The sequence below is a fragment of the Somniosus microcephalus genome, chromosome 19 (genome assembly GCF_052327205.1).
Source record: "Somniosus microcephalus isolate GS21.2 chromosome 19, FLI_Smic_1.0, whole genome shotgun sequence".
Taxonomy (NCBI): Eukaryota; Metazoa; Chordata; class Chondrichthyes; order Squaliformes; family Somniosidae; genus Somniosus; species Somniosus microcephalus.
Genome location: NC_141005.1, coordinates 66,146,515 through 66,161,711, shown reverse-complemented (window position 1 = coordinate 66,161,711; position 15,197 = coordinate 66,146,515). Strand labels below are relative to the sequence as shown.

The window sequence follows — 15,197 nt, the reverse complement described above, 5'->3', positions numbered from 1 at the left end:
GTGCGGAGGCTGGCTGCTTGACCTGGGCATGGCTGGAAGCAGTGTGCCCTGCAGGTGGTGGCAGCTGCACTGCAGACGTACCAGCGGTGGCATGAGCAATGGTCACCTGCCAAGAGAGGACACCTGCACCATGGTCGGACGACACACTGGCTCCCTGAGGGGACCGGTTCGGCTCATCCGCCACAATCGTCTGCTCCACTGATTCCTGGCCTCGTATGGTACTGGAAGGGCCTGGGGTGATCCTAGCTGATGCAGATAGGGTGGCTGCAGTGAGAGTTCGCGTTGCCTCAATCTGGGTGTGGACGAGGCCAGCAAGTGACTGCGTGGCAGCAGTGAGGACCTGTGTGGCAGGTGCCAGTGCTTCGGAGAAGCCCTGGACAGTTCTTTCCATTGCTTCGGACAAGGCCGGAGCAGTCCGTTCCACTGCCTCGGACAAGCCCTGGACAGACCTTTCCAGGGATTGTCCGAAGCTCTGAACAGTCCTTTCCATAGCAGCCTCGAAGCCCTGGACAGTCCTCTCCATTGCTGCCCCGAAGCCCTGGACAGTCCTCTCCATTGCTGCTCCAAAGTCCAGCACACTCTTTGCCAGTGTTTCTATCGACTAAGGCATCCTCCCCACTGCAGCCATCAGCTCAGTGTGCCTGAGCCGGGCCTGGGTGCTCATTTCAGCCAGGCTACGCACCTCCTCTGCACTCTGTGCAGCAGTTATCGTTCCCTGGCTTGCCCTCCGGGGAGCCGGTGGCCGAACTTGCCTACCTCCCTCGCGTTGCTGCAGGCCGCTTGTTCCGGCAACTGGCTCATCATCAGAGCACCCCCCCCCCCTCCGCTCCAGGGAACTACTATCCCCAGTCTGCAGATGTGTAGGCTCCCCTGAGGCTGGAACGGATGCTCCGGCTTCCTCCTGATCCTTGCCTCCGGAGGCACTGGCACTGGCAGCTTCAGGGCACAGATCCCGAGTTGGTGATGCAGCATCTGAAAGCAGGGAGGTCGAAGAGTGGCTTTAGCAAAAGGACAGGTTGGCGGCAAGGCATGCCAGATTGCGGCAAGGCTCTGACATGGCTGCACACTGTGAAAGCATGCTGGCGGGGGGACCAAGTGGAAGGAGACAGCTGAAAAAGGTGAGAGCCTTACCCTCGCTGTCGACAATGGGGTCGGCAGCTGCAGTGGTAACAGGACCACTCAGTCGTCCTCCAAGAATCTGGTGCACTCTCTCCTCGAGATCCATGAGAGTGACCACTTGTGGAGGTCCGCCACCAGTTCGAAGCTGGTCCTTGCGGATCGTCGCCAGCTTGGACTGCAGGGGAAAGAAGGGGAAGTTCTGTTAAATGATGCCCTGAGTGATCATCTCATGCCCCCCATGGTGCAAGAGCCCTTACATGATGCCCTGAGTGATCATTTCATGCCCCCCATGGTGCAAGAGCCCTTACATGATGCCTTGAGTGATCATCTCATGCCTCCCATGGTGCAAGAGCCCTTACATGATGCCTTGAGTGATCATCTCATGCCCCCCATGGTGCAAGAGCCCTTACATGATGCCTTGAGTCAAATGTGCATGTGTGTGCCCAGAAAGGGCCATGGGTGCTTGCTGACAGATGGCCATTGGGGCATCATGGCTACAGGGTGCGTGAAGTCAGGTGCAGATGGAGGGAATCAGAAGTTTGCATAAACAACACTCACCCTAACGACCCGAGTGAGGTCGTTGAATTTATTCCTGCACTGAACAGGGCTCCTGGTCGCCATGCTGCTGGAGTTGACCCTCTGACAAACATCCCTCCAAGCTCGGCGGTACTCCTTTTGATTCGGCCTCCTGCCGTTGTCAGGATAGAGAACACCTCGACGGCGCTCCACTGCGGACACCAACTGCTCCAGAGCCTCAGTGCTGAAGCGCTCTGCTCTCTGTCTCACCTTCTCCATCTTGACCAAGTTTTTTGCGCCAGAGAAGGGCGAGCGCCGATTCTGAGGCCTACAGGGCGATGAGTGTGGAAGCTGAGGCTGACTGACCCACCCCTTTAAGAGCCGGCCGGCACCTGGAAGTCTCGTGGTTATCGGTAATTGAAATCACCTGCGCTGCGCCCGTCCACGCCAATATTGGGTAGCGCCGGAAGTTTTGCGCCTTAGGAGGCCCATGCAACGTCTGAATTCGCGCCTCAATCCCCTTTGGGGGCGATGCAACCCAATATCGCGCCAGGCGGCGATAAGTTTCGTCTGGCTATAAACTTTGCGCAGCGCCATTTCTAACGCCTCAAGCGGGGCTATACCCAATTTCTAGGCCATAATGCCCAAAGTATGATAATACATTTTTGGAAATGTAATCGTACAGCTTCCCATGTAGTTTTTGTGGGTAAATGCACTGCATAGTCTGTTACTGAGTCATACAGACCAAGAGGTTCCAGATTCCATCTCCAGCCTGTGCCAGTTAACCAATCTCAGTTGAGCAGGAATTGGAGCACTACAATTGGCTTCAACATCATTTAGCTAGAGAGAACACATATCAGCCAGGGTTTCTGCCACTAATCACTATATAATGACAACTGCTCGAAAGTATGTGCCCGTAACTGTCGGGGGAAATCGGATTGGCCTTTCTGTGATTCCCTCAACCGTGCAATAGCCTCTTGACACTTACTCCTGGGACTGATGCATGAAGAATAATCACTTGAGTGAGTTTCAGAACACTCCTGATGTCTGTAACAATAATGCACCAAGATTTGGTACCTTGAGAGAAGAACATTGGAAAATAAAAACAACTGAAATGGAAACTTTGTTTCACACGCATTAGTGTGTGATGATATTACTCATGAGAAAGGCCTGTTGCACAGTTTGAGCATGTCCTGCACACTGTAGCATGGAAAACCTTGGATTCATTCTACCTCTCGTAATCCATTATTTGATATATATTTATGAAATCCTTCTAAGTCAGAGGGAGTTGAGCCTTTCAAGATGATTCCTGACTGGTTTGTGCTGGTGAGTTTGTTGCAATTCAGAATAAAATACTGTCTTCTAGGTAGCCATGGAGAGGAGAATAGATCGAAGACGCCAGCGGCGGGAATGGGAAGACCGCAGGTACTGGTTACTGTGATTGAATTTCATAAATCTCTAGGTTTGAAATGTTCCAAAAACATTTTATTTTAATATCAAAATGGTATGTTCTATACATACTGAAGTACATGAGTTAAGCAGAGGGCAGCTTGCTCTCTGCCGTCCCTTCCCGAGCTGCGAAAGCTTGTTTGCCGCTTTCTTGTTTCTCTCTTCCTCCACCCCCCCCCCCCACCACCTCATCACACACATCCCCCACCAGTACCAAAAAAAATGAGAGAGGTTGCCATAAAATAGATGTGGCTTCTTCCCTTGAAAGGGTTTTCAATCTCAGTTAGACTGTACGGGGAGGTGCTAACTGGAGGTGAAGTGCTTCCCCCAAGGAGAAGTTAGAGGATCTGTGCTGCTCTCATTCACAATCAGCAGTGACCGGTTCCTGGGAACACGCTCCTGCTTCGATCCGGACATTGCTGTGTGGGGAATTACATATATAAACTCCCGTGCTGCCTTTCTCCTTTTTAGTCTTTCCTTTTTACATTTGGGTCTGCCTCATCCACTCGGTGCTGGGAGCTGGTGTTTCACAAATGATATTGCCCAATGTTGCGCAGAAATGCAATACTTTCCACAATCAACTTAATAAGAACGATAGAGTCACTCAATATTTCCTCATTGGTAGTGTCCTATTGGTTCATCTAAAATAAAGTACCATTTTGCACAGAACCTCTCATCAAATATTTTATTTCGTTTATTTAATTCCCCACATTTTTCTTCATAAAACACTTTTTTTGAGATCCCTCTGTTCTAAAACCATTACCTGACTGGGCAAACATATGATCTGGTCTCTGCCTCTGCAGCTGCTGCTTGAGATCGGTGTGGTTTCACTTTCCAGCTGCCCCCCACTTACTCTCCTAAAGGAAAATCCCTTGCCTCCAGGGACTCTCTTTATACTAAACCATTCTCAGCATTAGCCAGACAGTTCTGTATTGTTAGAGACATTTGGGAAAATTTGCCATTGTGATGGGAGTAAAGGCCTTTAGTGGAGACAATGGGCTGGATTTTCATTCAGGAGTCGGGTTGGAGGTGGGACTACAACTTTCAGGGTTGTAGTCCCGCCTCCATCGAGATGCGGCCAATCCACGCGATTTTAACTTGATTGACCTTGTTGAGCCCGCCCAGCGGGCTCAGCAGGCCAATTAAGGGCCACCCGGCAACAGGTGACGTCACAGACTGAAATTTCATCTGTCAAGAGGTTTTGACAGATGAAATATCAGTGTTTCACAGCTGTTTGAAGCTGTCAAACACTGACAGTCTGACTTCTAACCTGAGTCCTTCTCCACAGACTCAGTTAGAAATCTCTCCTGCACAGAAAGCTGCAGGCTGTCACTTTTGACAGTTCGCAGCCATTCTGCTTTCTGTGCCGGTGAGATGAGGGACTCCCGAGACCTAAAGGAAGGAAGGCTGATAAGGTAAGAAACGGTAATTTACACTTCTTTAATCACTTTAGACACACCAAATACACTTACCTTTGCACTCATGCACACATCACTCACCTGAACAACCACATCTCGACCCCTTCAACCCGACAGCCTGACTCCTCCAACTTGGCGTGATTTGGAGCCGTCGGGAATCCCACAGTTCAAGCTTAAAAATAGGGATTAGGTTAAAAACTGCCTGTTAACTACCTGTTAACAGGCAGTTAATTGGCACTAATCCCTTCCCGCCTCGGGGAGGCGGGTCCCAGTGCGGGGCGGGTACCCGCCTCCTTTGAAACTGGCATGGAGGTGGGATGGGGTTGGGACCCCCGATTTCGGGATTTTAACCCCCCACACGCCTCCAATCCCGACTCCACGGCACACTGAAAATCGAGCCCGATGAATTTAATATAAATCATTGCACACGAAAGCATGTACTTCCAACTAGCAGCTATGGAGTGTATCCATTTAGTCAAGTGTACACCTGAGCTCACTGTCCATTTATGAAACTGTGTACGTGTGGTGGGGGGTGGGTGGATATACCTCGAAATATGTGACTGAGCTTTCTAACCGGTATGTCTGGCCATGTACTCCCAGATATCTCACACATTTCTCCAATTATGTGGGCCAATATAAGTTACATGAGTACATCACTGCAGGAGAGGAAATTGAGCCTTGGCTAAATGCTTCTCATTGAAATTTCAAATGAATATTACTTTATTTTAAACTTTTAACTTGTCGCAAATTGAAATCAAGACGGGGGGGGGGGGTATGGTTGTGAGAGCAGGGTATGATAACGGGGTGAGCATGTGGCATTTGGAGTGGCAAAGTTGAGGCGTGAGTGTGATGTTCAGGAAGGAACGGGTGTAAGGTTGTAACAGATTACCAACAATCTATCTGTTCTTTCTTTTGCAGGCGAGAGATTTTGTTTGAATATGAACAATATGAATATCATGGGACATCAGTACGTATCTGTAGCCATACTGGGAATGTAACGTTGCAATTTATATGTGTGTTTTTTTTTAAAGCATGATTGTTTATTATAACAGAAATGATGTCATTCTTGTTTATATTGCATTGAATTTGGATAAATAACACACAAATCCACAGAAAGGATACCTGGTATCAAAATTTCCTTCCATGTCGACAGAAGAATTTATACACCGCTTCTTGCAGCTGCATGTCCCACAAGTACAGTTTGAGGTTGAACACCTATACTTGGGGGGGCTTACTCCCTGAGGAACAGGAATCTTCTTTTTCATGGGGATATGGTCATAATCCAGCCTTTTCCATCTGAAGGTGATGTGTTGGGAAGGACTTCATTTGCTGCCTTCAGACGGGTGCTTTTGGTCATTTTCTTCTCTGAATGTATACATCAATGACTTCTGAAGTTGGAGGCAAGGATCCCTTCTTGAGTTAACATTGGCAGAACAGATCGTATTCTGCTTTGGCAATATTTAGTGAAGCTGATGCTTTTTGGAGAAAGGCAACAAAGACTTCGGGGTAGATTTTCCTGAAGCTGTCGGGAAGGAGGCGGGACGACAACTTTCGGATTTTAGTCCCGCCTACATCGACGTCCGGCCAATCCGCGCGATTTTCCCTTGATTGACCTTGTTGAGCGGGCTCAGCAGGCCAATTAAGGGCCACCCGGCAACAGGTGACGTCACAGACTGAAATTTCATCTGTCAAGAGTTGTTGACAGATGAAATATCAGTGTTTCACAGCTGTTTGAAGTTGTCAAACACTGACAGTCTGACTTCTAACCTGAGTCCTTCTACACAGACTCAGTTAGAACTGTCACCGGCAATGAAAGCTGAAGGCTGTCACTTTTGACAGATCGCAGCCATTTTGCTTTCAGTGCCGGCTGAGTGATGGACTCCCGAAACCTAGAGGAAGAAAGGCTGTTAAGGTAAGTACAGGTAATTTAAACTTCTTTACACACTTTAGTCACACCAAACACACTTACCTTTGCACTTATGCACCCATCACTCACCTGAACACCGACATCGCGACCCCTCCAAGTCCTTCAACCTGATGGCCCGACTGCTCTAACCTGGCATGGTTTGGAGCCATCGAGAATCCCACTCGACACCCCTCAAAATAGGGATTAGGCTAAAAACTGCCTGTTAACTACCTGTTAACAGGCAGTTAATTGGCACTAATCCCTTCCCGCCTCGGGTTGGCGGGTCCCAGTGCGGGGCGGGTACCCGCCTCCTGTGAAACTTAGGTGGAGGCAGGTTTTGGGCGGGATGGTGTCGGGACCCCCGAATTTGGGATTCCCCCACACGCCTGAAACCCCGCCTGACGGCTCCAGGAAGTTCTACCCCTTCTTGTCTGATGACACATCACTCTTGCTTAAGTCAGCAAAGGCAGGGCGATGAGCATATTTACACAAGACTTTTTTCCTTCATGCCTCCGTGTTTGTACAGTCCATTCGGTTACTGCAAAGAAGCCTAGCGTGACCGCTGTCCGATAACTATGTACTGGAATACATTGTGCTTTATCCTTCATTGCTGTCCTAAAGCATAGTTCATGAGTAAACATCCGTGGAAGGAAGTAAGTGCTTAACAGTCAAACTATTTCTAGAGAGTTGATTCTTTTTAGATGCTTGATGGGCATGGCAAAACATCCTTGTACCCGCTTCTTCATGGCTGCAAGACTGATTGTCAACAGTTCTTCAGTGATTCTGGAAAGAATATTAGCTGGTAAGCTAGCAGGGCCATTAATTTATCTCCACTGCACTATTTTTCTGGAGTAATTGTTTTATTGATGGCTATTGATGTAGTTTATACATTATTTGGGTATTGGTGTGCTCTAACCTTGGCTCCTATCCTCCAGGAGTTGGGTCCAAAACAATTTTTTCCAGAATGGCGACATGGCAGTTGGTTTTCAAACGTCCGCAAGATAACCTGCGAGCTGGTGAGCACAGCTTACTCTGTCGAAGGTGAAGGAAAAGGAAGTCACAGGATATCAAGGTGAAGATTCCACAGAACACTTTTCTCTGTCCTGGAGCATATACAGAGCGGGCACTATAAGAACATAAGAAATAGGAGCAGGAGTAGGCCATTCGGCCCCTGCCATTCAATAAGATCATGGCTGATCTGATCTTGGCCTCAACTCCACTTTCCTGCCCGCTCCCCATAACCCTTAACTCTCCTGTAGCTCAAATATATGTCTATCTCCGCCTTGAATATATTCAATGATTGCGCCTCCACAGCTCTCTGGGGTAGAGAATTCCAAAGATTCCCCACCCTCTGAGAGAAGAAATTCCTCCTCATCTCCGTTTTAAAAGGGCAACCCCTTATTCTGAAACTGTGCCTCCAGGAGGGGAAACATCCTCCCTGCATCTACCCTGTCTAGCCCCCTCAGAATCTTATATGTTTCAATAAGATCACCTCTCATTCTTCTAAACTCCAATGAGTATAGGCTCAACCTTTCTTCATAAGACAACCCCTTCATCCCTGGAATTAACCTAGTGAACCTTCTCTGAACTGCCTCCAATGCAAGTATATCCCTCCTTAAATAAGGAACCATGAACTGTACGCAGTACTCCAGGTGTGGTCTCTCAGCACCCTGTACAGTTGTAGCAAGACTTCCCTACTTTTATACTCCATCCCATATAGTTACCCCAGAATTTAAATCATTTGGGTAGTCTAAAAGACTCTGATTGCTCATTCGCATCCAATAAGTTCCATAGGACTTTCAAATTCTGTGCTTTCTTGTTGTCTGCAAAGACTTCTTGGCAACATCTTGTGTTGGAACAGGGTTAGTGTCAAACCATTGTCGCATAAAATGGTTTGCATTGGCAGAGAGCCCTGTCATCCAAGTCTTTCCATTGCCTCAGTCAACAGTTTGTGAATTCTCAATCCTCTGTATGATTTGCCCCATGGGAAGAATGCAGTGTTGTTACTGCAGACAAACTAGAAAATGATATAAACCACCGTTTGCATATGTTTTCCCAATTACAGCCCAAAAAAAATCCAAGGTGATGTGAAAGCCACCAAGATGATGTGCTGTGTCTTTGAATTCTTTCCCCCCTCCCCCAACTGTATCTCGGGCTCATGAACAAATGTCTTCATCAAACATGACTACTGTCTTTGGCCAAGTGCCTATCGTACTCTGCACAGTTATCATCATAGTGTATAAAATAATATAGGTATGTTTTCCATAAATGCTTCAAACACTTAAAAATTAGGCTTCGTTTGATATCCTTTGTTGAGCATTCCTAACCTACATGCACTGCCAAAAAGTGGGTGGCATGCTAGCACCCTACAAATCCAAAAAAATGCTCATTGCTCACTTTGGTCCAGGGATGTTTGGTCTTTGAATAAAATTGTACGCTCACCTCCTCAATTAATTTGGAAATGGACATTTGACCCAAGTGTTGAGTTATATCTTACTGGTCTCACTTTTTGGTGGTACAACAGATTGAATATCTGTTGGGCTTGACTTGTTTACTGTGGAAATTCAAGAATTAAGGATGCCTCAATACCATGGTTAAAAAATATGTTGTGGTTTATAAGTTGTCATACTTTTCAAAAACATTCTTTGCCATGCCTAGTTTTATTAAGCAGTCTTTGCCATGCCTAGTTTTACTAAGCAGCCTTTTCCTCCTCATTTTAAATATAGACATCAGTGTAATCTGCAGCATTTGGAGTGCTGTCAGACCAATACTCTGTGTTTAATGCTCTGAGAGTGTATTTCAGCAGCTATCCATAGTTGTATGTAGATTCTCAGCACTTTGTCAAACTTCATTTACAATGCGTCCGATCTCAGAATCAGCAATTCTTTTAAGGGCACAACTGCAAATCCAGTCTATAAATTAAATAGAATCATAAAAATTGCAATACAGAAGGTAGCCATTCAGTCCATCATGCTAGTTCCTCGACTGGAGGTACCTACTCTAATCCCAAAAGCCCACATCTTTTTATATTCTACCTTTACAAACTCCTTTTTAAGTTGTGTTAGAGTGTCTGCCTCACTTGTGGAAAGCGTACCATGATATAATAACCCTCTTTTTTGCGGGGGGGTTCTTCTAGTGACTATCGTGGCCAAGAGTTTCCGCTTTGGGTGCAGTCGGCGATCTGGGCACAAATTGCACTAATTTTTAGAAGTGGTTTTGTTACTCTAGTTACTGCTCAAACTCATTTGCATATCAGCGAACGTAAAATCAAACCAGCACAACCGGGCAGCGTTTTAGAACGTAATTATAAAACATTAAAAAATATTCCATGATCTATTTAAGAGTGGTAACCTGGTGCAGTTTTCTTAATATGGCTGAAAATGGGTTTATCACAAAAAAGTAAGCATTTTTAATCAAAGTGTCTAGTCCACCACCTGTGAGTAACCTGATTTTAAATAACTGAAAATGACTTTAAAAAACTACAGAATAATTTGCTCGTTACATTGGTGTACAGTAGTCAGTTTCTTAGTAAAGTAACAAAATAAAATATTTAAAAGCTTTTAAAACATGCCTATTAGTGCCCTTGTGCCAAAATAAAAACAGCTTAATTTTAAGAGTCTCCTTGAAGACCAGCAAACGGTCACAATTAGCAGAAACTCGCAATGGTGATTAATTTAATTGGAGGGCGTGGCTGGCTTCTCGCGCAATGCTTTTTAAACTAGCGCAAAAGATCGCGGAAACTCGATTTGCGCTTCAAATTCCTCGATCTTTTGTGCTGTTTTGGCCAATTTTTGGGCGAATTGCGCTTGGGGGGGGGGGGGGAAACCAGCACAACCAAGTGAAAACTCCAGGCCCCTGTGTTTATGTCTTTGTTACCAATTCACTAACTAGTAGAAATAATCTTTCATTATTTATTCTCTGAGATCTTTTCATAATTTTGAAAACCTCTGTTAGATCTTCCTTTAACCTTCTTTGTTCCAGTGGGAAAAAAAAAAAACTTTGAACCTCTCATTCTTGGTATCATTCCTCGTTAATCTTTATTGTTCGCTTTCCATGCCTCTGATACCCTTCATCTCATTGGAAGCCCAGAACTGCACGCAATACTCCCAACTGCGATCTAACCAATGTCTTGTACAAATCCAACATCATTTCTTTGTTTTATATTCAATGTCACTAATATATGAAATCCAGAATCCCATTGACTTTTTATGATAATTTCTAGCTAGCTCCCACTTTGAAGATCTATTATATGCACCCTGAGATCTACCTGTTCCTTCATTCTATTAAGAATCCTAGTTTTTAAGATATATACTTTCATTTCATTGTTCTTAGTCCCAAAATGTACAATTTCACATTCTCTGCATTGAACTGCCAGCCACCTGCCCACTCCACTAACCTGTCTATGTCCTCCTAACAGTGCCTTCATTCTTCCTCACAATTTGCCATGCCTCCTAATTTTGTTATCTTCAGCAAACTTCAATTATTCCCTTCGTGTTTATGTCCAAATCATTTATATCAATGAAAACCAATAAAGATTGCTGAGGTGCACTGCTATCTACAGCCTTCCATCTGAAAAATATACTTTGTTTTATGTTCCCCAGCTCTGTCTCCATATCCTTTAATACCACGTGCTTAATCTTTGCAACAGGCACCTTATCAAACACCTTCCGAAAATGTGCACATAATCCATTACATTCCCTTTATACTCTGATTTCCTTGTAACATTCAATAGAATTAGTCAATCATGGCCTGCCCTTTATAAATACTTGCTAACTGTCCTTGATTAGCTCCTGTCTTTATAAATGATCATTATTTCATCCCGTGTTATGGTTTCTAGAACCTGGATTTTCTGATCTGTATTACTTTAGAACCAGCAGTGATCCATTTGTTTTAAATGGGTTACTTTTGACATTTAAATAATGCTGCTCAGAAGTAAGACTAATTAACCCATAATTTACCACTTTCCCCTTTCTTGAATTGATGTGTAATATTTGCCACCTTCCAGTCCTTTGATGCAATTCTTGTTTCCAAACACTTCCACAAAATTATGGTTGGTGCCTCCATTATCTCCTTCCAACGTTCCTTGGTATTTGGGATGCTTAGCATCTGGGCCTGGTGTCTTTTCTGCTTTCAGTCCCATTAACTCTTCTAAAAGTTTCCTGTTGAATATTAATGAACAGTTGTTACTCTCCCACATCTTTATCAGGTGCTCCTACTGTCGCATTTTCACCTTCCCCTTTAGAAAACAGGCAAAATACCTTGAATTATTGCCATTCCTTCGCTCAGTTACAATATGACTCCTTCCTTTCTAAGCGGTCCCACCCCTTTCACTATCCTCTTGCTTTTAAATGCTTCTAAAAGCCCTTCCTATTTTTTTTATGCTTCGTCAATCTTCATGCTTCCCTAATCTCTCACTAAGTTCCTTCTATACTTCATAGATTTCCTACAGTTTTCTTCTAATTACCCGCTCCTGTATTTATCAGATGCCTTTTTTTTTAAGCTTTGTTTTTGCTCTAGTTTATCCATGGAACCAGACTTTGATGCACCCTCTTCACCCCTAGCCTGGATACATTTAATCCATACCTTATGCCTCTTTTATTTGAATCTCCCATTGCTAACCTGCTGTTTGATCTGTGATTTTTTTTTTCCCCAACCAATTAATATGGGTAGGTCCCATTCAACTGAAATTAGCTCATTTCCAATCTTTACCTTGAAATCCTGTAACCTAATTAGCTTATGGTCACTATTTCCTGTGCTCTCATATGTTGAAGACTTAGTTCCCAGTCCAACTCAGACTGAAGCCAAGTTTCCTTCAAGGTGTAGCACCATTCCTCCATTCAAGACGTAGCACCAGATCTGAACTTATTTTAGGTCTGTTATTTTTTTTTTTAAGTTCAAGTCCTTACCAGTGGTGATTCACTTGCGTTTGGCTGCACTTGTATGTTTTTAAGTATCAGTTTAAGTACGTTGGTAGTATTCTCGGCTCAGGGTCAGAAGGATGTGGGTACTCAACTGATGCTCCAGTACAGAGATTATTATTATTCAAATGCCAATATCTAAGTCAGATATCCAGGCCAAAGCTTCCGGTGTAACAGCGTGGATATCCTGTAGGCTGCCTGCGAATTTCCTCTGAGGGCAGTGCTCACTGATGTGCTCCAGGGTCTGATTAGGAGCTCCACAGTTGCATGATGGGGATGCTTTAATCTTCCATCTATGGAGAAGGTGGCAGCATCTACCATGACGGGTTCTGAGGCGGTTGATGGCTGTCTGCTGTTTGCGAGGAAGGTTTGATGCTTCAGGTTGTACTGTGGGGTCATCTATAAAGAATCCATTCCGTATGCCGCAGTTCTTCCAAGCATTTCGCCATCGGTCATCAAGGCTGAGGGGAGATCGCTGAAGGGCTTCGGCGACGGCCCAAAATGGCCTTCTAGATTTAAGACAGGTTGGTGGTAGGTTGTTCAAGTCGCCCTGGATCGACATGTTTTTGCTGGTGTAGCGGTTGTATTCTCTGGAGACTGCATATTCGTGGTGTAGGTGTGGGGGTGCGATGTTTGCAAGCACGGGCAGCCAAGGTGTTGGTGTCGATAAAAAGCATACCGGTGATAATTCTCATAGTAGAATTCAGTTGGACATCGATGGATTTGACATGCGAACTTGATAGCCATGCCGGAGAGAGCAGTACTCCGCTGTAGAGTACACCAGGGCGAGTGCTGCCGTGCGGAGGGTTTAAGCGTCTGCTCCCCATGTGCATCCGGCGAGTTTTTGGATGAAGTTGACACACTTTTTTAATTTCTTTCCAAAGTTCTGAAGATGTTGTCTATATGACAGGGTGCAATCAAGCGTGACTCCTAAATAGGAGGGATTTTTGGCATGGTTTACCTCTGCTCCGCAAAAGGAGACTTTCAAAGCTTGGTTTGCTTGATGGGTGTTGAGGTGGAATATCGAGGTGATGCTCTTTTGCGGGTTTGGCCGAAGTCGCCATCGGTGGAAGTAGGCCTCCATCCTCTGTAAATCACTGGTTAGGGTCTCTTCGGTGATGGACAGATTCATGTTTTGCGTGGCCAAGGCAATGTCATCAGCGTATACGAACTTGCGGGACTCTGTTTCGGTGGTCTTAAGCTGGCAGTGGAAGCCTGCTTCGATGTGTGTTGTTAAAGCTACCACTTGGTCGCAGCAGTTACGGCTGCTCCGGAAGCCCATTTGCTCCTTAGGAATGGTTGGCTCAATGATGGGGGCTGGTCTGTGGAGTAGTAGTCTCTCCAGCACTTTATAACAAGTGCAAAGTAAGGAGATCGGGCGGTAGCTGGGGGCTTCGCAAGCATTCTTCCCCTGCTTCAGGAGGGCAATTATTTTAGTCTCCCTCCAAATAGGTGGAATATTACCAGTTGCTAGTACCTCAGAGAAGAAGGAGGTCGACCATCTCTTCGCTTTGGGTCCAAGTGCTTTTAGGAATTCTGGGTAAACACCATCTGGACCAGCAGCTTTTCCAGATTTGGTTGTCGACGGGGCTCGGTTTAGTTTGTCCAAGGTGAATGGATCAGACATAGTTGATGATCTTGGTGCTGCCATCAAGTTTGTCAAAAGTTGCCACTTCACCTGGTGTCGAAATTCTTTGTCCACCCACCGGAGGCTTTGATGTTTATATTAAGCGGGATGCAATGGCATCCGCTCTGATGGTTGTCCTGTGTTTATAGGCAGGGTTTACCCCACCAAGTTGACGGAGCAGGGCCCATGCTTTTCTGCTGGAGTGAGTAAAGTTAGCCTTCTCCACAAGGCTCCTCCACCTTTGACGTCTCGCCGAGTTCAAGGACTCCAGCATTGCGGTGGCTGTGGCTGGGTTCTTGTTCAGTGAATACTCCTGGTAGAGAGCCTCACTTTCTTCCGTCCAACAAGGAATATATATGTACAGAGATTTAAAAATACCTTTTCATGTCCTTAAGACGTCGCAAACTGTTTCATAGGCAGTAAATTACATTTGAAGTGCAGTCATTGCTGTTATGTAGGCAAAGGTGGCAACCAATTTTGCGCACAGCACGGTCTCAAAACTGCAGTGCGTTAACTGACCAGTTGTGGTCGTGTTGGTTGAGTGATGGATGTTGGCCAGGGTACGAGGGGAATTCCCCTGCTCTTCCAATAACGTCATGGAATTTTTTGCATCCGTTTGAACAGGTAGACGCGGCCTCGATTTAATGTCTCATCTGAAAAATTGCACCTCTGACAATGCAGCACTCCGTCCGTGCAGCACTGAAATGTTGCCCTGCATTATGTATTTAAATTCTGGAATGGGGCTTGAATCTACAGCCTTCTGAGTAACAAGCGAGAGCATTATAAATGAACCAAGCTGACACTCTGGAGAGTACTACATTGTCAGAAATGCCATCCTTTGGAAGAAACATTAAACCAAGGTCTCATCTGTTTGTTCAGGTGAGCTTAAAAAATCCGATGATCTATTCAAAAATAGAGTAGGGAATCCAAATGAGCGTTGCTTTCTCAACCAATTGTGCACCTCTCATTGCTGTTTGTGGGATGCAGAATGATTGCCATGTTTGCCTACATAACTGTCTCTACTTCAACATAATTCTTTCTGTAAAGCACTTTTGTGATGATTCAGCATAACAGATGCAGTATAAATGCAAAAGTGAAACTTCTGAATCGTGTTTGGGAGAGCTGTCAGTTTTTTTTTGCTACCTTATAGTTGTGGGCTTTATTGAGATGTGTATTCTAAGATGTATTGGAAAATCAGTACTTGGGAGTTGGTTAAACAGCTTTATGGTGCATTGTGTATGTTG

The 15,197-nt window shown here is 45.2% G+C and overlaps 1 protein-coding gene across 1 annotated transcript in view; it reads left to right on the top strand.

Annotated features, from left to right (window-relative positions):
• LOC147104562 (cell division control protein 45 homolog) overlaps nt 1–15,197 on the top strand; it is a 52,187-nt gene that overhangs the window by 15,027 nt on the left and 21,963 nt on the right. Inside the window, exons 6-7 of the mRNA XM_085962190.1 lie at nt 3,002–3,060; nt 5,421–5,469. Coding sequence (XP_085818316.1) covers nt 3,002–3,060; nt 5,421–5,469 — 108 coding nt within the window. The remainder of the gene's footprint in view (nt 1–3,001; nt 3,061–5,420; nt 5,470–15,197) is intronic.